The sequence below is a fragment of the Papio anubis genome, chromosome 17 (assembly GCF_008728515.1).
Source record: "Papio anubis isolate 15944 chromosome 17, Panubis1.0, whole genome shotgun sequence".
Taxonomy (NCBI): domain Eukaryota; kingdom Metazoa; phylum Chordata; class Mammalia; order Primates; family Cercopithecidae; genus Papio; species Papio anubis.
Window position 1 is genome coordinate 57182307 of NC_044992.1, and position 23099 is coordinate 57205405.

The 23099-nt window shown below is 46.6% G+C and overlaps 1 protein-coding gene across 3 annotated transcripts in view; it reads left to right on the forward strand.

Moving 5' to 3' along the window:
* The window catches only part of RGS9 (regulator of G protein signaling 9), an 89193-nt gene that overhangs the window by 43566 nt on the left and 22528 nt on the right, over positions 1 to 23099 (forward strand). For all 3 annotated transcript variants that reach the window (XM_003913311.3, XM_009191040.2, XM_009191041.4), the window contains exons 10-14: positions 8427 to 8456; positions 9281 to 9342; positions 12700 to 12813; positions 16266 to 16381; positions 21107 to 21194. In XM_003913311.3, coding sequence (XP_003913360.1) covers positions 8427 to 8456; positions 9281 to 9342; positions 12700 to 12813; positions 16266 to 16381; positions 21107 to 21194 — 410 coding nt within the window. The remainder of the gene's footprint in view (positions 1 to 8426; positions 8457 to 9280; positions 9343 to 12699; positions 12814 to 16265; positions 16382 to 21106; positions 21195 to 23099) is intronic.

The following is a 23099-nucleotide window of genomic DNA, read 5'->3' on the forward strand; positions in this document are numbered from 1 at the left end:
TGTAAGTGAGACCATGTGGTATTTGGTTTGCTGTTCCTGCGTTAGGTTGCTTAGGATAATGGTTTCTAGCTCCATCCATGTTGCTACAAAGAACAAGATCTCATTTTTTTTTATGGCTGCATGGTATTCCACAGTGTATATGTACCACATTTTCTTTATCCAGTCTACCAATGATGGGCATTTAGGTTGGTTCCATGTCTTTGCTATTGTGAATAGTGCTGCAGTGAACATAGGCATGCATGTGTCTTTATGATGGAATGAATTATATTCCTTTGGGTGTATACCTAGTAATGGGATTGCTGGGTCAAATGGTAATTCTGTTTTAAGTTCTTTGAGAAATCATCACACTGCTTTCTACAATGGCTGAACTAATTTCATTCCCACCAGCAGCATATAAGCTTCCCTTTTCTCCTTGCCAGCATCTGTTATTTTTTGACTTTTTAATAATAGCCATTCTGAGTGGTGTGAGATGGTATCTCATTGTGGTTTTGATTTGCATTTCGAGAATGAGTAAATTCTTGAGAAGATGTATCTGTTTTCCCCAAATAGAGGGAAGTAACCGTCAACCATAAGGAGGAAGCTCATTAGGTTGGCAGGTGTCTCGGGCCCTGGGTGGCCCACTCCCGCTGGCTGATGGCCGCTGGGAGGGACTGGCCAGGGTCCGGGACCACACTCTAGAAGTGAGTCCTCTTTCAGCTCCAATACCTTGAGGCATATGGAGCCTCCAACTCCTCCCCCCAGGGGGTGATGGGGGCAGGGGCTGCTCATGGCAGGGTCACTGCTGTCATTTAGGGATGAGGGCAGTGCCGGGTGCTGAAGAGACCCTTGACATAGGCCTGAGCCCCAACTCTGCCACTTCCGGTCCACGTGATCTTGGGTGAGCTCTTTCTTGAGGCACAGTTTCAGTTTCCTCATCTCTAATAGGGGAAGCATGCTAGTTCCTTCCTCAGAGGATTAAGTGGGATCACTTATGTGTAGTGTCCAGAATGCTAATCAACACATAGAGACACTCCACACACAGCTGGTATTATTCTAAATGTTGTCATGCTGTGAGAGAGAATTTGTGGAACTTGTAGACCTCAGACTCCATGTTAGGGTGCTGTACCTAGCCAGTTTCCTCTTCTACCTCTTCACCACCTCATACTTCTCCTCTGGTTGGAGGTGGAAGGAGGGGTTACATGCCACTTTCAATCTCTCCGCTTACTCCAATAAGCAGCTGCTCAGAACCTCAGTCTACACTGGCGAGTATACAGATCTTTCGGTAAAAGGCAGAAATACGGCCGGGAAGTATAAACTACTGTGCTCTGCAGAGGTGCTCAGCCTGCAGCCCTCAGTGAGCAAAACCCCCTCCCCACACCATATGCTCTCACCAATAGGGGACAAACTGCTTTCTTCTTATGGCTTCTGTGTGACCATGGCTGGCTGAGGGAAGGGAAGGGGCTAATGTTTTCTGACAGCTCCCTGCGTGCCAGGCACGGAGCTGAGTGCGTCACCCCTTGTCACGGCTCAGCTAAGACTCACTACTGCGTTATGAGGTAGATGGCCACGTTGGCCTCTGTTTCACATTTGAGAAAGCAGGCCGAGAGAGAGGCTGGCTCCCCCAAGGACACACAGCTGAGAAGTTGTGAAGCCAGGATCTGAACCTCAGCTGATGGCCGCCAGAGCCCACTCCACATCCTGCCTGACGTTTTCTAATGTCTTTATTGTGGCTTTTAGAAGTTTTTCTGGATTTCCTGAAATCCATTAACAGAGGTAATGTCAGTTTCCTTTTTCACGTGGAGAAAACAAAGTAGAAAGACACAGCCATTTGCCCAAGGTGACCCAGCCAGGATTCAGTTACGTGTTTCCAATTCTGTAGCTCATGCACCTCCCTGATACCACCACTGCTCCCCTCTCCATCCGGCAAGGCCTACGTCCTGCACCTAGGGCCGGCTTCATGGGCAGGGGGCTTGTACAGCCGCCTAAGACCCCACCCTCAGAAGAACCCTTGTTTGGTTTAATGTTCTGTTACCATCTCAGAATTCTTTACGCTTTTTTTTCTGAACAGTAAACCTGCATTTTTGTTTTGCATTGAGCCTTGTAAATTGTAAGCAGTTCTACCTCTACCGGATGAGGTTGTACCTGGCTGGATGGCTATTTACTTCGCATGATCACAATCTTGAATCCAAGACTCCTTAGACAGCTGCACCCCCTTAATTTTTTTAAAAATCTATCTATCTATCTATCTATCTATCTATCTATCTACCTACCTACCTACCTACCTATCTATCTATTTTGAGACAGTCTTACTCTGTTGCCCAGGCTGGAGTGTAGAGGCACAATCTCGGATCACCACAACCTCCACCTCCTGGGTTCAAATGATTTTTGTGCCTTAGCCTACTGAGTAGCTGGGATTACAGACGTGTGCCACCATGCACGGCTAATTTTTATATTTTTAGTAGAGACAAGGTTTTGCCTTTTTGGCCAAGCTGGTCTCAAAATCCTGGCCTTGGGTGATTCGCCTGCCTTGGCCTCTCAGAGTGCTAGGATTACAGACATGAGCCACCATGCCTGGCCTTTATTTATTTATTTTGAGACCAGGTTATAAGACTGGCTAATTTTTGTATTTTTAGTAGAGTTGGGGTTTTACCATGTTGCCCAGGCTGGTCTTGAACTCCTGGGCTCAAGTGATCCACCTGCCTTGGCCTCCCATAGTGCTGGGATTACAACAGGTATGAACCACTGCGCCCAGCCCCATCTCTTTTCTTGCCTACTTTGCCTTAACCCCTTGTGTTTCTGGATCTCCCGGTTTCTGACTTTAGATCCCCTCTCTGCTCTCAATGCCAGTGCTACCTGACTCCTCATGGTTCTCCCCATCTCACCTTTGGCTCCGTGGCTTTCTCGGCCCTGCACCTGTGTTTCTCTGCAGATACCTGCCTGGCTACCCAATCCCAAGGTCCTTGCTTATTTCTCTCCTGCACTCCTGCCGGTGGCCTGACCCCTCCTGCCCTGTGATAATTGTCTGCAGCCTCCATCCTGGGTTCACCTGTCAGCCGGCCCAAAGCTATGTAAACAACATGTCTAGATGTGTCCCTATTTGGGCAACTCTGCAAGGGAAAAATAAGAAGTTGTTAGAATGCTAAGAATCCAGAGATTCCTTAGGTGGAATCTTCCTCCTGTAGCAAAGTGTGTCGCTGAGATGAGGCATAAAGAAGTGGCTTGGCTCCAGGAGGGCTGGCAGCTGAGAAAGGAGGGAAGTTGTGTGTAAATGCCAGGCTGGAAAAAACCCCTTATTTCTTATTTTATCATGAGGTGGTTTTCTTTGAGTTGCTTAGAATTGTGTGTACTCTTTTTTTTTGTAACAACTTCACTTTAACATAATGTTTCTTATTGCCTTCGGCTAAGATATAATAATATTGATAGTAGTTTTGCAAGACTTAGCAAATAAAAATACAGGATTCCCAGTTATGTTTGAACTTCAGATAAGTAATGAATATCTTTTTCACCTAAGTAGGTCCCAAATATTGCCTGTGAATCCTGCGTTGTATCTTACGATGAGGGCTAAAATTGTGGTGTGCACGTGCTCAGTGGTGGTGTAGTAGCCCTGATGAGTAGGCTCTGTGTGTGGGTCTCTGTTATGTGCCAGGCACCTTATGTCTATTATCTCATTTAGTCCCTCTTTTTTTCTATTCTCCTTTTACAAATGAGAAATTAGAGGCTCTGAGATGCTGAGCAACTCATCCAAGGTCATAGCCAGGAAGTGGTAGGACTAGGATTTTAACCTTTGTCTGACCTTCAAAGCCCATATACTTCTATTTCTTTCTTTCCTTCCTTCTTTCCTTCCTTCCTTCCTTTTTCTCTCTTTCCTTCCCTCCTTCATTCCCTCCCTCCTCTCTCTCTCTTTCCTTTCTTTTCTTTTCCTTCTTTCTTTCTTTCTTTCTTTCTTTCTTTCTTTCTTTCTTTCTTTCTTTCTTTCTCTCTCTCTCTCTCTCTTTCTTTCTTTCTTTCCTTCCTTCCTTCTTTCCTTACTTCTTTCTTTCTCTCTCTTTCTTTCTCTTTCTTTCTCCTTCCTTCCTTCCTTCCTTCCTTCCTTCCTTCCTTCCTTCCTTCCTTCCTTCCTCCCTTCCTCCCTTTTTCCCTTCTTCCCTTCCTCCCTTCCTCCCTTTCTCCCTTCCTTCTATCTGTCTCTCTCTCTCTCTCTTTCTTTCTTTTTTGAGACAAGGTCTTGTTCAGTCACCCATGCTCCAGTGCAGTGGTGCCATCCTAGCTCACTGCCGCCTCAAACTCCTGGGCTCAAGCAATCCTCTGGCGTCAGCCTCCAGCAGTTGCTGGGACCACGGGCATGTATCACCATCCATACTCTTTCCTGAATCTCTTCTCCACCACTCCCTCCAAATCAAATTGTCTCTTCACCTTTTAGAGAAGTTCAGGACTGTTTTCCCTCACTGTCCTCTCCCTGCACGCACTCCTAGAAGAGCAGAGATCCCTGTATGTCAACCTAGAGGAAGCAGATCCCATGGACGGCTAATATTTCCAGGTTCATAATTTATTGTACAAATTGAATTATCACATGACAAGTTGACATGAGCTTCTCCAGGCATGAGAACTTAATGGAGGAGGCACAGACAGTTTAGAATCCATTATGTTGCTTTCACAGCTGGAGTTTTTTTAGATCTTGACTTGGAGTGAAAGGTCATCAAAACAATGCCTCCATATGTGGCCAGTACACAACTCATTCTACTGGTGAGCATCTAAAAGTTGAAATGTATTTTAGTGCCTGGGATTGGGCATCATTTTCTGGACCTGCCATGATTTCAATCTAGCCAAAGCCACACATTCCGCAGCCACTGTCCTTCAATGTACGCAACCTGGACAGCTATTTTTAAAGCTAGAAATACAAGCTAAAATTCATGTGGACAATCCAAGGTAGAGGTGGGAAAGTCTCACCTTCAACCAAATCCTATTAATGGAGAGCAGGCTGCAGTTCCATTCCCAGAAGGTAACTGGTAATTCTGGGAATCAGAAAACAAAATAGCAAACTACAGCGCAGAGGCAGAGGCCTAGGGAGAGAATAAAATCAAATGAAGCGAACAGGAGTATACAAATTGTAAACCCCTGAAGACTGAGGTAATGGCCCTAGAAGCAAGTATATTAGGCCAAAGGAAGACCCCCTAGAGGCAGAATGGAAATGAGCATGGCAGAAAGTCCTGCAGATACAGCTCCCTGCAGGGCCCAGAGAACACCAGGCAGCCAGGGTGCGTCCACTCAGGAGCCTGTGCCCCCAGGTTCTGGCTGCAGAACAGTGGCCGACAGGCAGAAAGCTTGATGCTGGGGTCTGGACTCCTTGGAGGTGCTTAAGACACTGGCTGCTGAGTAGGGGCCTAGCATGATTCTGGTCTTCACCATCATGAGTGTTAAGGACAGAGTGTTTCTGGTACTTGTGTTTGTCTTGTGTTAGGCTCTAATTCACTTTTGCTTTACATTTTATTTATTTATTTATTATGAGATGGAGTTTCGCTCTATCGCCCAGGCTGGAGTGCAATAGCATGATCTCGGCTCACTGCAGCCTCCACCTCCTGGGTTCAAGCAATTCTCCTGCATCATTCCCGCCTCCACCACCACGCCCCCTCCTCCCCCCTGCCGCCAAGTAACTGGATTACAGGTGTGCACCACCATGCCTGGCTAATTTTTGTATTTTCAGTAGAGATGAGGGGCTCACCATGTTGGCCAGGCTGACCTTAGGTGACCTGCCTGCCTCAGCTTCCCAAAGTGCTGGGGTTACAGGCGTGAACCACTGTACCCGGCCTTGTTTACATTTTAAATTAAGTCACTGGACAGAGTCATTCCATCCTGTAGCACTCTCAGCTTCAGGGCAAGGAAGGAATGGGAAGAGAGCAGGCTAGGAGGAGAAAGTGAACAGGATCAGCTAGTTTGTGTTTCTCAACAATCACTCTTCAGCTTTGCAAAGGGAGGAGCTGGATATGAATCCTGGCCCATCCAATTACTGACCAGGAGGTGTTGAGAAGGTTACTTACTACCTCTCAGGAGCTTTGTTTCCTCAGCTAAAAATGAGTATAATAAAATCTCCTTACCTTAAGCTTTGTAAAGGCTCAAAGAAGTGTAAATTGCTTCACAGTAGTTGCTAGGCAGTTATCATTATGTAAAAGTACAGCTCCCCCTTTGAGCAGAGAGCATAGACCAGTAGATGCTATTCTGAATAACCCACTCCAGCAAGGCTCCAGCAGAAGGAAGTAATTATACAGTATTAGATTTAAATGTAAGTCCACTCTGGCCCCACGGTCCTTTTCTACCTGAAATGTGCATCTTCTAAAACAGTGCCTTATGTTGGAGGAGAATGGGATCAAATAAGTATGGTTGCCAATGCATTTGGATCATTTGGGGAGTGCTTTCCATTTTTTAGTGGAAAAAAAATGCTATTAAGCTTAGAAAATGTCCCCATTATTCTAGGCCCCCAAGCACAATGAAGTCATCATTTATTACATATTTACAGAGCATCTACTCTGCATCGGACATTGTGCTAGGGAAGATAGACATGGCCCCCTGCCCTTAATGGTGCCTTCATATTGGTTCATACATTGAACAAAGAGTCACACAAATAAGGATAAAATTCAAATGGTGATTAGTGCTATGAAGGAGCAAGTCAGGATGTATAAGAGCCTAAAACATAAAGAACTACATGAGCCTTATCTTTCTGAGATAACTCTTCCTAATCCCTTATGCAGGAAAAAAGATTTCTTGTGAAAAGCAAAGATAGAAAAGCAATCCAGGGAAGCAAAATGAAACCCAGCCTGAGTTAGAAAGGAGAGACGAGTATATCACATTCTAGATTGGACTCTCCTTTACTCCTTTTCAATGGGCTCATGGACCAGTGTTTATTTTGCTGACTGGCTCAAAGGAAGTAGTGGCCTCCTCAGACTTACGACTCTTTTCCAAGTGAAGACTTGGGGGGCTTAAGCAGCACGGATATTAGCAAGGCAGGAATTAAGAGGCTCTGCGTGGGGCCGGGCAAGGTGGCTCACGCCTGTAATCCCAACACTTTGGGAGGCCAAGGCAGGCAGATAACGAGGTCAAGAGATTGAAACGATCCTGGCCAACATGGTAAATCCCCATCTCTACTAAAAATACAAAAATTAGCTGGGTGTAGTGGTGCGTGCCTGTAGTCCCAGCTACTTGGGAGGCTGAGGCAGGAGAATCACTTGAACCCGGAAGGTGGAGGTTGCAGTGAGCTGAGATCATACCACTGCACTCCAGCCTGGCAACAAAGCGAGACTCTGTCTCAACAACAACAACAAACAAACAAACAACAACAAAAAAGAGGCTCCTCTTGAAGTGTAAGAGTCAGTACCAACCAGCCCCTGGACACAACCAAACCCAGGAGAACTGAGGCTGGGATCACCACCTTGCCCAACCTCCAAGAGTTCCGTGGAGCAGAAAAGCAGCACAGACAAAGCACTGCCCACTGCAACTGCAGATCTATGTATTTTAGCCAGAGATAGATCTGAATGGCTTCCAGGAGCTTCTAAGAGCCTGAACATGAAGCCCCTCTTGGAGCTGTGCACGCAGTGCATGCTGGCCTCAAGCCTTTCCATTATGTGCTTTATTTTGGGTAACATTGGTTTATTTTTTAACTTATATTATTGATCAAATTGTTATGACTCTTTGAGGAATGCATCTCACCATTGCTTCAGAGCTCTCCCCGTTACAAAAGAAACCAACACCCAAGCTCTGTGCTAGTTTTTCTATCTCCTCTCTCTCTCTTTTTTTTCTTTTTTGAGACAAGATCTTGCACTGTTACTCAGGCTAGAATGCAGTGGCATGATCATGGCTCACTGCAGTCTCAACCTCCCAGGATCAGGCGACCCTTTCACCTCAGCCTCCCAAGTAGCTGACACTGCAGGTGCATGCTACCGTGCCTGGCTAATTTTTTGTACTTTTAGTAAAGACGGGGTTTTGTCATGTTGCTCGGGCTAGTCTCAAACTCCTGGGCTCAAGTGATCCTCCCTCCTCGGCCTCCCAAAGTGCTGGGATTACAGGCTTGAGCCACCACACCTGGCCTTCCCCATTTTCTCTTAATCCATATCTCAGATGGGAATCTTTATCTCTCACTCTACAGATCATTCTGTAGGCACTATGCTAAATTGGCACCAATCCCAAACTTAGTCCTTAATTCATCTTGGCCTTTAGGCAAGCAAAGTTACAGTGCCAAATTCTGCTCCTTCGCTTGCCAAATCTCTTAGTTGGTATTTATTCCACAGGGGTTACATAGAATAGAGTGGAGGCAGTAGAAACAGGGAAATCCTACCTTTTAAGAAAGACAAAAAATGGGCATTTTTCTCATGGGGAAGGATTTTTATTTTTCAAATGGGTGTTTGAGCTGTAATGATTTCATGACATCTGTTTAATGGTTTTGTTTCTTTGTTTTACAGAAACAAACAGTCATTGCTGTCAAAAAAGAGGTAATTAGTCTTCCACTTCCAGTGAAGAATGGTTTTAAATCTTCTGACAGATTATATGTACTTTGCTTTACCCTCTGCGCTTGGTAATGAAATGAAAACCATGTGCTGTGTTCAAACAATTATTTCCAAATTCATGGATGGCACAGAGTGATGAAGCATCTTTTGTAAGCTCTGGCTGGGTCTGAAAAACCCCTCAAAGGCACAGAGCTGAGGGGTGGCCAGAGAGGACTGTGGAACCAATGCTGCAGGCTGCAGAGACTCTACATCCCCAGCGTGGCCCCTGTGCCTATCATTACAGGGCCAGAATGTACCCAAGGTGACAAACTGCCTATTCTGGCAAATCTTATGTCTGGGGCCCAAGACAGAGTCCTGGGAAGCACTGGGCATTGAGGTGGGATGTGCGGTGAGCTATCTGAACGTGGAAGAAGGTGGTTGAGGAGGGGATAACTTGCTTTGGCCAATGCTGCAGAATCAGGAAGTTTAAGGATGTCACCTGTGGTGGGGACCACTCTCTGCTTCTGTCAGCCAGAGGCACGTGAGGGAAAAGTCAGGTATTTGTCCCCGTGTCTCAGTTGAATGCTCCTTACAACTTTTTTTTTTCTGCTGATGCTTTTTCCCAGACTAATACATAATGGCTGAAGGAGGCCACTGATTTGAAGTCTGTGGTCATCTGTCCACCGTGGGCCTGACCCACTGGTACTGAGGGGACTGGCTTTGGGCATGGGGTGCGGCTGTGGGTAAATGGCTTCTGGGTTTGGAGGCTGTGTGTAGTGACACTGAAGGGTGGGGGGTTGAACACCTTCTGACAACTGTGTCTCTTCCAGATCATGTATTACCAACAGGCCTTGATGAGGTCCACAGTGAAGTCTTCCGTGTCCCTGGGAGGGTATGTCCCTGATTTGTTGATCTTGCTAAAGTCTGAGCAATAGGTAAGACAAGAGGAGAACTTCTGTTTTAAGGCAAACTCAACAGGTCCTGGGCTGATGGACTGAAGATTCAGCAGAACTGTGAGGGACAAAACCAGTCTCTTGGGGGCTTAGTTCCTAGTTCATCTCTCAGAATAAGCCTCTGGGTCTCATCTTGGGTTAGACAAAATCAAGGGTAGGTGAGATTCTAGAAAAGACTGTTATGTTTCTTGGAATCCACTAATGTGTGGATGGGGAAGTTGGAAAGAGTTCGAAGTCCGTGGACTGAAGACCCCGTGGGGATCCAAGACAGCCTGGATTCCTATCATTACCCGTTCCAGTTCATTAGGGGTGTGTGAGTCATGTTTACTGGTTCCATGTGCTACTAAATGTCCGTCGTTCATCTTTGATTTAAAATCCATGAAGATAAATTGGACATTTATGTTTGATTTGTTGAACTTTCTGGCTACCTTGACCCAGCCCCCCATAGGATATCATCTAGGAGACAAGAAAGAGCTGAGTGCCGCCTCCCACATGCAAGCAGTTATTCCTTTAAAATGCAGAATTTATTTTAGGAGCATATTGCTAACTCTGGGATTTTCCTGCACACATGAAAATAAACTTGGCTTATTCCTGGGAGGCACGATGTGACTAATCATGTATTCTAACTGTGTAAGACTCAAGTCATGGTACTAATCGGGACTGAAGATGCTATGTTTTGTTTAGTGCCTTCCTTCAATATGGTTAAGGGTTGGGCTCTTGTAAAAATTTTTTACGTCTTCCTATGTCCCCAGTTTGCAAAAATGCCACCTGCCTGAGAAAATATGCCCTGACCCCACCCACATTTCAGTGACTCTGCTGCTACTGAGCCCTGATCCTAGCTGAGGAGGGCACCTGTGTACTCAGGGGCACTCACTTTGGGTTATAATAATCCTCATTATTCTATGATAAACTCAAAACCATGTACTTCTGTGTTCCATAAACCCAGTTTCATGAAACCAAACAGAAAGAAAATGAAAGGAGACCCAAGGATATTTCTTAGACATACTTTCCAATTTTATTTGTCTCCGGACCTTATTACCATAATTTTGACATCATTAGTGTTTTGACCTGTGAACCAGTTTTTGTTTGTTTGTTTGTTTTTGTTTTTGTTATTTTCCTCCAGCTTCTCCACTGGCAAAGGTCTGGGCCAGGTGAGGTGGTGTGCGCCTGGTAAAGGTCTGGGCCTGGTGTGCACTGGTAAAGGATTGGGCTGGGTGAGGTGGTATACGCCTGTAATCCCAGCACTTTGGGAAGCCGAGGCAGGCAGATCACGTGAGGCCAGGAGTTCAAGACCAGCCTAGTCAAAATGGTGAAACCCTGTCCCTACTAAAAAGATAAAAATTAGCCAGGCATGGTGGTGTGCGCCTGTAGTCCCAGCTACTTAGGAGGCTGAGGCACAAGAATTACTTGAACCCAGGAGGAGGAGGCTGCAGTGAGCTGAGAGAGCACCACTGCGCTCCAGCCTGGGAGACAGCGCAAACTCCGTCTCAAAAAAAAAACATAAAAAAAAGGTCTGATTGTGGACTAAGAGAGTCTCGGGAGAGAGGAAGCCAGGGGGCTTGAGTTCTGCATAGAACTGCAAACCCAGTGCTTGTCGCTAAGGCACCAGTGGTTTATGTCTAAGGCGTGGATCCTGTTCTGTCCAAATCTCATGGCTGAGGGAAGACTTCAGGGCAGGTGCATTTCACATTCACTGTGGACACAATTTTCCAACTACGAGGAGGAGGCACAGCAGGTTTTCGATACCCAGATAGCAGATGTACTAACTCAGAAGGTCTGACTCAACTCAAGGGAATTAGCTCTTTTTTAGAAAAGTTTTTAAAAATTGACACATAATTGTATATGTTTAGGGGTACATAGTGACGTTTCAGTACGTACAGTGTATACTGATTGGATCAGGGTAATTAGCATATCCATCATCTCAAAGGTTTTTCATTTGTTTGTGTTGGGAGCATTCAATATATTCTTTTCTGGCTATTTGAAAGTATATAAAGTAGAACAGAGGTTACTACAGACTGGGAAGGGCAGGGGGGAGGGGAGATAGGAAACTATTTGTTAAAGGATAAAAAATTAGGCTGGGAGTGGTGGCTCATGCCTATAATCCCAGCACTTTGGGAGGCCAAGGCGGGAGGATTGCTCGAGTCCAGGAGTTGAAGATCAGCCTGGGCAACATAGTGAGACTCCATCTCTACAAAGAATTTTTTAAAAAAATAGCCAGGTGTGGTGGCGCATGCCTGTGGTCCCATCTCATCATCAGGCTGAGGTGGGAGGATGGCTTGAGCCTGAGAGGTCAAGGCTGCAGTGAGCTGTGATTGCATCACCGCACTCCAGCCTCAGTGACAGAGCAAGACGCTGTGTCAAAAAAACAAAAACAAACAAACAAAAAAAACAGTTACAAAATTACAGTTAGACGGTGTTCTGTAGCACTGTAGGATGACTGTAGTTAATAATAATATAGTATGTGTTTCCAAATAGCTAGAAGAGAAGGAATTAGCCCTTCCTCCAAATAGTGTGTTTGGGCCGATTAAGCCCCAGTTTTAAATAATGGGCCTAAGTTTCCAAACCCAGGCATTATCCTGACAAAGGGTAGAACCCAACATGGCAAGAGTCTTAGAGTCTATGGCAACTTTGGGCTTCTAAGATGGGTGCAGAGACACAAGTTTGAACACTCCAAGTTGGCTTTGAATCTAAAAACCTATTGATAAAATAGAAACAGGCCATATTTTAATGAAATAGGTACAGAAAGGCCGGGCGTGGGGGCTCACACCTGTAATCCCAGCACTTTGGGAGACTGAGGTGGATCGCTTGAGCCCAGGAGTTTGAGACCAACCTGGGCAACTTGGTGAAACCCCGTCTCTACCAAAAATACAAAAAAAATTAGCCTGGCATGGTGGTGCGCGTCTGTGGCCCCAGCTACTCAGGAGGCTGAGGTGTGAGGATTGCTTGAACCTGGGGGGTGGAGGCTGCAGTGAGCCAAGATTGTGCCACTGCACTCCAGCTTGACTGTCTCAAAAAAAGGAAGGAAGAAAGAAAAACAAAAGAAAGAAATAGGTACAGAGGAATGACAGAGGGACTGGATGGAAGACAATGTTTCATTTCACAAGTAAGATTGGGACTGATTTTGTCAAATACCTGCCAATCCCTAGGGTTATTCTATTCGAGGAAGTTTCAAAGAAGACAGTAATAAGTATGTCACCAAATCAATACAGGAAAAGAGACTGGTCAGTTGACCTGTGTATTGATGTCATATCTTGGGTGTCAAGCTTCTTGGAAATTGTTTTCTGTTTGCTTTTCAGGATTGTGAAATACAGTGAGCAGTTCTCATCCAACGACGCCATCATGTCAGGCTGCCTTCCCAGCAACCCCTGGATCACCGATGACACCCAGTTCTGGGACTTAAACGCCAAATTGTATGTATTTTATATATTGGTGTTTTCAAAAAACCATTTTTGAGTGACAATTCACATGCCATAAAATTCACCCATTCAAAGCATACAGTTCAATGGTTTTTATTATATTCACAGAGCAACAATCAATGTTAAAACACGTTCATTACACAGAAAAGAAACCTTGGACCCCTCCAGCCTTAGGCAACTATGAATCTGCTTTCTATCTTTACGGATTTGTCTATCCGGACGTTTCCTATCAATGGCATCAATTGGAATTGGAGGAATGACAGAGGGACTGGATGGCAGACAATTTTTCATTTCACAAGTAGAAGAGGAACTGATTTTGTCAAATACTTGCCAATCCCAAGGGCTACTAGATTCGAGCAAGTTTATAAGAAGACAGTAATAAATATGTCACCAAATCGATATAGGAAAAGAGGACAGGCTGATCAGTTGACCTGTGTATTGATTTCATCTCTTGGGTGTTGTGCTTCTAGGAAATCTAGGAAAGACTATGGGGTCTTTTGTGACAAGCTTTTTTCACTTAGCATAATGTTTTCAAGGTTTATGAATCTTGTAGCATGGATCAGAACTTCATTCCCATTTATGGTCGAATCATCTTCGTGGTATGGATGCACTAGAGTTTGTTTATCCATTCATCCGCTGATGGACATGTGGGTGGTTTCTGCCTTTTAGCTATTATGAAGAATGCTGCTATCAACATTCATGGGCAGGTTTTTGTATGGGCGTGTTTTCATTTCTCTCGGGTGTATATCTAGGAGTGGAATTGCTGAGTCAAATGGTGACTCTATGTTTAACAACAGATTGGTTTTGAAAATTAAAAAATCATAGGTATGGCTTTGCAAGTTTGCTATCTAATTAGAGTAAACTTAAGTTCTGGGCGGGCAGAGCCCTAAACCTGCCCTTTCCCTTGCCCTTTGGCTCTGTCTGTCAGTTTTGAACAGTCTTTGCTCACTGGACCTGCACGCATGTGTTATTTGGAAGAGGGGGCAGAGGCAGAAACGCAGGAGAGTTCCAGCACACAGAGGGAGGAAGAAGAGAAGGGTGTAATGGTCAAGTTAGAGGGAGAGAGAGAGGAGGACAGGGGAGAAAGGACAGGCCTGAGTATGTGAGGGAGGTGGGGTGATGGGAAAGGAGGGAGTGCCAGGTATAGGTCACCGCTTGGGTCAACACTGCCAAGGCCATGAGGAACACACAGGTGACACTGACCCAGCTGGGTAAGCAGGCCTGGCCTGGGAGGGTCCCGCTTCTCATCTCCAGCAACACTGGTACCTATTCCACGTGACCCGCTCTGGGCAGCCAACGGGTTAAGGAGGCCACTCCTCTGGAGTTGGGGGTGCCCTGTCTACTAAGGTCAACTGCAGAGCCAAAGACTCTAGAGCTATCTTCTGGGGAGGCTTCCCTTATCCTCTGTGGCCTCTGGTTATCGGGGTGCTTCTCTGCAGCCCGTGTCTGCCTCCCAGGGTACTGAATGAGAGAGGCGACCTGTGTCTGCCTGTGGACAAGCGTGTGCAGACGCCGGCTCTCCCTGGAGGAGAAGGCAGGGCACCTGGCCAGGAAGAGGGTTGTCCTAGGAGGGCTTGGGGAGGAGAGATGGATGGCAGCTGAATTTTAAGTAAAATGGGGAGCATGGTATCGAAGACAGGTAGAGGTTGCTGGAGACAAGAAAAGGGTGTGTTCTGTGTAAGAACTGTTGATCAGAGGGCACTGGGTGGGTGACAACTGGAACTCCCCGTTAATGTGGGAAGCCCTGTTCTTTATCGTGGATCCTATATGTTTATTGAACCTATTTTATATATATATATATATATATATATATTTTTTTGGTGCACCTGTCACCTGAGCAGTATACACTGAACCCAATTTGTAGTCTTTTATCTCTCACTCCCTTTTCACCCTTTTCCCCTGAGTCCCTGAAGTCCGTTGTGTAATTCCTTACGCCTTTGCATCCTCGTAGCTTAGCTCCCATGAAAGTGGGAAGTCTTGTTCTTAATGATTTAGATTTTAGAACATTATTACGATTATTGGGGAAGCTTAACAAAAACATCAATATTCAGGCCTTATCCTCCCAAACCTCTTATTTAATTGGCCTGGGTTGCTCTCTCACCCCTATCGGTGTTTTTTGAAAGCTCTGCTGATTTTCACAAGCAGCCAGGATTCTGAGGCTGGTTTAGAGCATTGATTCCCAGTGTGGTCCCTGGACCAGCGGCATCCACAGCACCAGGGAACCTGTCAGACGTGCGTATTCTTGGGCCCCACCCACTCCTACTGAATCAGAACCTGTGAGGTTGGGACCCAGCAATCTGTTTCAATGCGTCTTCCAGGTGATTCTGATGCATGTGGAAGTTTGCAAACCCCTGTCGTCATCACAACTCAGCTTCTTACTAATTATGTGAGACTTGGCAAATATTTAACCTCTTTGAGCCTCAGTTTTCTTGACAATAAAATGGGATAGTAATACTCAACTCATAGTGTTTTTTTAAGGATTCAATGGTATGTGTGTAACACACAGTACTTCATATAGGACAATGCTCTGTGAATGGCAGCTGTTAGTGTTATCGGATTTCTTATTGTTTCTACACTTGTTCTTAAGGAAAGTGTAAAACTTGCTTGGCAGGCTTTATCTTGGATCCCATAGACATGAATTGTGCCTGGTTCTGGTCCTAGCTGCTACATCAGTGGGAAACATGGTGTGATGGACTTGAAACCTTAGTTTCAAAGGTCTGTGTTAGGTTTAGGAGAATTCCATAAGGGATAGGGGAGAAAACTGAGTCTTTTTCTGATTCTCTGGAATGTTAGATCTCTGCTAGCTGGCCTCGAATGTCCTACCTGGGATCAGGGAAATCTTTCCAAACAAGGAACGCAGTGGGACCTGCATCTTAGAGGAAGCCCTGAAAGGGAGTGCAGAGACAGCAAATGGGTCTACTCTGAGGCACGTGGCCTGAGGCAGGTACAGGAGGAGCCACCGGCTTCCACCAGAAGCCAGGGCGTGCCATGGTGGAGGGGCAGCTGTTGTGGGTGATAGGCACCCAGCAGGTGGCAGTGATTGTAGCACCCATCACCAATGCTGCTCCAGAATTCTCTCCTGATCCAGGTGGCAGCCTGACCCTCTGCTGGCCAGGCTCCAGGCTGTTACCAGGCCTTGGAGGAGGCATTTGAATTCGTTTGTCCTTAAGGCTAAGCGAGCAGGACCTGAGTGTGGGATCCCCATACTGGGCATGCTCCTCACCTCTGGGATGGTCATGTCTTTGATGTGAGCCCCAGGGGACTTGTCTGTGGCTGAATCTTCCTAGCAAGTAATTACTTGGCTTGTGTGTTATGCAGGGATTGGGAGGAGGAGGAGGATTGTACTGAGCCCTAAGGGCCATTCGACTAAAGCCCCTTACCCCAACCCAGGCCACCGCCTGGCACAACCCCTACCTATCTGGTGCATTTACAAATCATCCTTGCAGGGTGGAAATCCCAACCAAGATGCGAGTGGAACGATGGGCCTTCAACTTCAGCGAATTGATCCGAGACCCTAAAGGTCGACAGAGCTTCCAGTACTTCCTCAAGAAAGAATTCAGTGGTGGGTCTTTGTCTAAGAAAAAAAAAATTAAAATAACTTACTTTTAGAAAGAGTCCTTTAATGTCTGGCCTAGGGTTTGGGGAATTTCTCAGCAGATGTTTTCAGAGCTTTGCTTATGCCCTCAAACAGTCGCTTCCTTTCACAGCTTTAAGAATGGGACCTGAGCCCAAGACTCGTTCTTTCCATAGACTCAAAGAGGCCCCACTGTCTGGGGGAAAATTGCACCTGCTCACAGAATCCACATTTGGATCCCTCACATTTCTGAGGGCTCCATCCATCCTGGATGCCCCCACTGTCACCCGAGGAGCCCCTGCTCCTTCTAGCCTAAGTATAATGAACCTGGAGGAAGGGGAGACAGGCAGTCTTTCCCTTTCTTTCTCTTTTTGTCCCCCAGCCTGATTTTCTTTTTTCTTTTTCTCTTTTTTTGTTTTGGAGACAGAGTCTTGATGTGTCGCCCAGGCTGGAGTGCAGTAGGATGATCTCAGCTCACTGCAACCTCCGCCTCCCAGGTTCAAGTGATTCTCCTGCCTCAGCCTCCCAAGTAGCTGGGATTACAGGCACCTGCCACCACACCTGGCTATTGTGTTGTATTTTTAGTAGCGATGGGGTTTCACCATGTTGGCCAGGCTGGTCTCAAACTCCTGACCTCCGGTGATCCGCCCTCCCCAGCCTCCCAAAGTGTTAGGATTACAGGCGTGAGCCACTGCGCCTGGCTTCCTGATTTTCTTTAGCTCAGTGGTTCTACACATTCAGTCTGCCTGGGGATATTTTAAAACATGTTTTCCTGGATCTCATCCCTAAAGTTGCTTTTAAATTGGTGGGGGTTGGAATCCCTGAAATTTTGGAAACTCCTCAGATGATTCCAATGTGTGGTGATCGACAGCCATCACCTTAGCTCCTGGCCTGATTTCTTCAGGGCCTTAAGAGGGTGTGGATTTTAGTGGAATGGGCAGGGCCACATTTTATATCCCATCTCTGGATGTCACCTCATAAGGGGCACTGTGACTTTTTTTTTTTTTTGATATGGAGTCTTGCTCTGTTGCCCAGGCTGAAGTGCAGTGGCACAATCTCGGCTCACTGCAACCAACGCCTCTGAGGTTTAAGTGATTCTTCTGCCTCAGCCTCCCAAGTAGCTGGGACTACAGGCACGTGCCACGACACCTGGCTAATTTTTGTATTTTTAGTAGAGACAGGGTTTCGCCATGTTGGCCAGGCTGGTCTCGAACTCCTGACCTGAAGTGATCCATCTGCCTTGGCCTCCCAAAGTGTTGGGATTACAGGCGTGAGCCACCGCACCAGGCCTTTGGCTTTTTAAATATACTGCACTTCCCGGAGAAGCATCCGCGAAAACCATGAGGCCAGATCAGAACCAGGCTGTGCATTCACCACCTTCATTGAAATATTTACCCTTATGGGATTCTTTTACTTCCTTGCTCAGTCCCCAGCCCTGGGGGCATCACGCTTGAGCCTTGGCACTCAGCGGCTTACTACCCGAGATCCGCTTGTCTGTGGCACTGCTCCAGAAACGAATCCTACTGGACATGCCTTTAGCCTGGCTGACTGCCGGATGCAGAACATTACATGATAATATGGATTGTTGATAATCCGCCTCCCTAATCAAGTCTAATTGCCACTCTAGAACAAAACCCAGAAAAGATGGATGGACTGGTGAATAAGTGGTTATAGTGCCATCTAGTGGCAAAGTGACAACATACACCCTGAGTTTATTATCTCCACCCCCCAACCCGCCCCCACTCATTCCTTAATGAGAATCCAGCGAAAAGATTTCCCTGCGTTATTTAAACTGTATTGTTAGCAATCTCCTCATGAGATTCCCGAGGCTTTAGGTATGAACAGGGCAGATAAATCGTCCATTTGCTCATTTACGTTTTAAAAAGATTTTTAAATTGAAATATTATTTGCATATCATGAAATTAACTTTTTAAAAGTGTACAATTCAGGGGTTTTAGTGTATTCACTAAATTGTGCAACCATCATCACTAATTCCAGAACATTTTTGCCACACTAAAAAGAAACTCTCTACCCATTAGAACCATCTTCTATTCCTCCCTCTCCTGCACCCCAGCCCTAGGCAACCACAGATCTACTTTCTACCCCTATTCGCCTCTTCAAGACATTTCATATAAATGAAATCATGCACGATGTGACCTTTCGTCTTCTTTCACTTAGCATAATGTTTTCAAGGCTTGTCCGTGTTTCAGCATATAACAGTACTTCCGTTCTTTTTTTTTTTTTTTTTTTGACAAAATCTCACTCTGTCACCCAGGCTGGAATGCAATGGCGTGATCTCATCTCACTGCAACCTGTGCCTCCTGGGCTCAAGCGATTCTCACGCCTCAGCCTCCTGAGTTGCTAGGATTACAGGCGCCCACCACCATGCCCGGCTAATTTTTGTATTTTTGGTAGAGACGGGGTTTCACCATGTTGGTCAGGCTGGTCTCAAACTCCTGACCTCAGGTGATTCACCCACCTTGGCCTCCCAAAGTGCTGGGAATACAGGCGTGAGCCACTGTGCCTGGCTGCTTGGTTCCTTTTTAAAGACTGCATGATATTTCCTTCCTTCCTTTTTAATGACCCCATACTATTTCCTTGTTTGTATGTACCACATTTTGCTTATCCATTCGTAAGTTAATGGACATTTGGGTTGCTTTGGCTTTTTAGCCATTATGAATAATGCTGCTATGAACTTTTGTGTGCTTATTTAATATTTTTGGTGGGAAAATATATGTAATATAAATTTTACCATTTTAACCTTTTTTTTTTTTTTTTCTTGAGATGGAGTCTTGCTGTGATGCCCAGGCTGGAGTGCAGTGGTATGATCTCGGCTCACTGCAACCTCCACCTCCTGGGTTCAAGTGATTCTCCTGCCTCAGCCTCCTGAGTAGCTGGGATTACAGGCGTGTGCCACCATGCCCAGCTAATTTTTGTATTTTTAGTAGAGACAGGGTTTCACCATGTTGGTCAGGCTGGTCTTGAACTCCTGACCTCATGATCCACCCACCTTGGCCTCCCAAAGTGCTGGGATTACAGGCATGAGCCACTGCACCTGGCGGAAATCTCCTTCCTTTTTAAGGCCAAATGATATTCCCTCATAGTCTGCACCATATTTTGTTCATCCATTCTTTTATTGATGGACATTTGAGTGCTTTCCACTTTTGGGCTATCATGAATAATTGCTTGCTTAATTTTACTAAGCAATCAACTGTCTTTTGCTGTGGGCAAGACAGTTTACATGGCATTTGTTGTCAGGTCAATTACATTTTAGTGAAGAGCATCACTGGTCTGTGATCTCGGTCCAAAGAACGCCCTAAAGTTCATGCTGAAGAGGAAGGACCTCCACAGAGCTGTGGGACAAATGCCAACTAGTTTAGAATTGTGCAGCCTTTTCTAATATGAAACACCAGGAGCTTTAAAACAATACAGTTGAGCCTTGACCAACACTGGTTTGAACTGCACGAGACCACTTATAGGTGGATTTTTTTTTCAGTAGATATATTTAAAAACTTGGGGGGATTTACAGCAATCTGAAAAAACTTGCAGATGAACTGCACAGCCTAGAAATAGACAAAAGTTGTGAAAAGGTATCATGAATCCATACAATAGATATGTAGATACATATGCACTTATGTGTCCATTGACTGTTTATGTTATTAGTAAGGCCTCTGGTAAACAGCAGGCTATCTCTAGTTAAGTTTTTGGATTTTCCGCTGCATGGGGGTCTGCGCCCTAACCGCTTAGTTGTTCAAGGTCAACTGTACTGAGAAAGGAGAGGAGAGGATTTTGTTGTTCGTTTCCCCACACTGTGACACACTCCACGATTTACACACACACACACACAAACACACACGCTCTCTCTCGTGATCATCTTTATTTTCCCAGGCAAAAATTGCCACCTGGGGCCACCGTGTGAACATATGCATGGTGCCTCTGGGCGCTGCAGGTTAGAGAACTTCGAGTTGGAGGGAGATGAAGGATTTGGGGGAACCTGGCTTTTCCTTCTGGGCCAATTCCCTCTGGCTCAGGTGATGCTCAGTTCAGTCCTGCTCCTGGCCAGACCTTCCCTGAGGGTCAGTCCCTCAGCACTGCTGCTTGAGCAGCCTCTCCGTAGGAACCACGGCCTGGAATATGCCCGCTGAGGGACTGGAAATGACGGGTTCTCTAAGCACAGCCAAACAAAGGAGGAAGAACTCACGCACAGTCATTCAACAGGAGCAAAGGAAGGAGGTCTTTATGAAGAAAACCGTAGTGTAGCAACGCATGCATATAAGCCTATTCATGTGCGAACTCATTCAAGCAATATTTGCTACAGCCAAATTCTAGAATAAAAAAGCGTATGACAACCTCTAGGGGGTGATATGAACACTGGCCTGTGTATTGTTGGAGGAAAGGAAGCCGCCACAGTGTGAATGCATTGCTGCAAACATGGTAGGTGCCCATCTAGTTTATTTCGAAGACCACGTATTGAGCAATTACTAAGTTCCCAATGTTCTCCCAGGCCGTAGAAGTGAAGATGTGGCTCCTTTCCTCAAGGAGTAGTTTTGTCTAGCATCGCAATATACAACAGCTTGTTCTGTGACAGGAAAGGTGTTCACCAAGCTGGGAAATGGAATCCATCCCGGCTGACTCATTTCTTTTATTTCCTCTTTTCTTCTCCCAACTTATTTCCTGCCCGGCCCTCATCCACGTGGACTTCTCACCACGCAGGAGAGAATCTGGGGTTCTGGGAAGCCTGCGAGGATCTGAAGTACGGAGACCAGTCCAAGGTCAAGGAGAAAGCAGAGGAGATTTACAAGTGAGCATCAGCCAGGGCGCTGGAAAGCCTTGCCCTGGGCCTCCGAGAACCACCCCATTGCGCTTGAGGTGGAGATAGGACGAGAGGACCACAGCCTGGTGACTGGCTGGGGCCTGGTCAGCATCGGTTCACTGTACTTGCCATGCTAGAAATACTTCCCTGCTGCTTTGGGAGGTTTGGGGGTTCCCTGAAGAAAGCCGGGTGGGACACGCAGTGTGAGTCTCCTGTTTCTATGGGAATGTGTCTAGGGGTTAAAAAAGCAAGCTGTCCCGAATTACAGTGCAGAGTGCTCTGTCTTTGACTAAAGCCTTCTTAGGTGTCCTGAGAGCTGTGCGTGTATGCGTGTGTGTGTGTGTGAGAGAGAGAGAGAGAGAGAGCAAGAGGGGGGTGAGGGGAGAGAGAGAGAGCAAGAGGGGGGGTGAGGGGAGAGAGAGAGAGAGAGAGAGAGAGAAGCAGCAACATGAGAAAACCTATTCCTTAGAGATGTGAGGATCACAGGGGAAGGGAGCTCCTCCCACGTGTCTGGGACAGTGAGGGCAGCTTGGGGTACAAACATGGCTGGGCACATCTCATTCCTGACATCACGGCTCTAGCCCCCACTTGTTCCGAGCAGCAATAAGTCTGTCCCTCTCCAGGCCCATCTCTCCTCCAAATTATACAAGAGCCAAGGGTTCCAGGTTAAAAGGGTCAGTCCTGTTTTCAATGGCCAACTGGAGAAGCGGGGGAAGGTGTGATGAGGCCCCCAAGGTTGCTGAAAGCCACACTCCCCCTCCCCGACGCTCCTCTCCCTGCAGGCCTGGCGGGTGCTCCTGTCCTGCTGTGGTCCCATCTCTGTGGGTTCTTTCATCTGCACTGGCTGCAGTGGACATGTGTCCTGGACACCGAGGGCCCAGCATTTTTAGTTCATACTCACATGCTTCGCTGTGTTTCCCAAAGCCCAAGCACCACGCTGGGCTGGAACCAGCCCTTTTGCGGCCACGAGACTGTGGTGCTGAACTTCGGGCAGCAGGCCAAACAGCCCCTTCCTCTGAGGACTTAGCCTCTGGACCCTGGATGTCCTTCCTGCAAATGAACTCAGGTTGCAACACCCCGGTTTCCAGAGAAGCACCCGCAGCATTGAAGAGAAAAGCTTGAGGTCTCACTTCTTATACTTAGAGGTTCATGCACTCTTTTGCAAATTTGCCCAGCTCCTCCCACAGGGAGGGGATCCATGCATTGAGAGAAATGGGGGTGCGGGTGTGGTGCAGTGGGGAGGGCTGACAGTCCAGGAAGGTTCCATGACATCCTTCGCAGAACAATGGGTGCCTGACTGCCTTACACACAGTGACACACACACAACTCCTGATTCCGAAATCTGCTACAGGAAGCCTGCTGCCTCTGCCATTAGTTTGATTCTCCGTCTTCCCCAGGCTCCCTAGTTATGTAAATCTCAGTTTGAATTCCAAAATTTTAAGGTACATCTTAGAAAGGTGGGAAAATATTCATGGGAGTATTTCTAATCCAGCAACAGCTCAGAACTGGAAAGACTGAGAGAGCTCTGCATCCCGGCATCCCAGGTAGAGCCACAGGCTCAGGAAGTGTGGCCAAGTTTGGTCTAACTGGGAGCCTTGGCCTGTCTGCCCAGGGGCTCAGACCTCTGGGTTCTGGGACCATGGGCTGCCTCTCACCGCAGCGTGTGAGATTCATTACAAAGCACATCTGGATTGGGAGAGGGAGAGCAGAGACCCCCAGAACACCTGTGTGAAGGTGTCTTAGCCTGGTCCCAGGTCGGCCCTGGAATCCTGGTGTAGAAGGTGTGAAGTTGGAGGCTGAGTTTTTCACCCTCATGGCCAGGGCCTAATCTGACCTGAGCTTACCCCAGCCCCTTCTTGCTCTCTCTCCTGGAGGCTGGAAACCTCCAGTTAA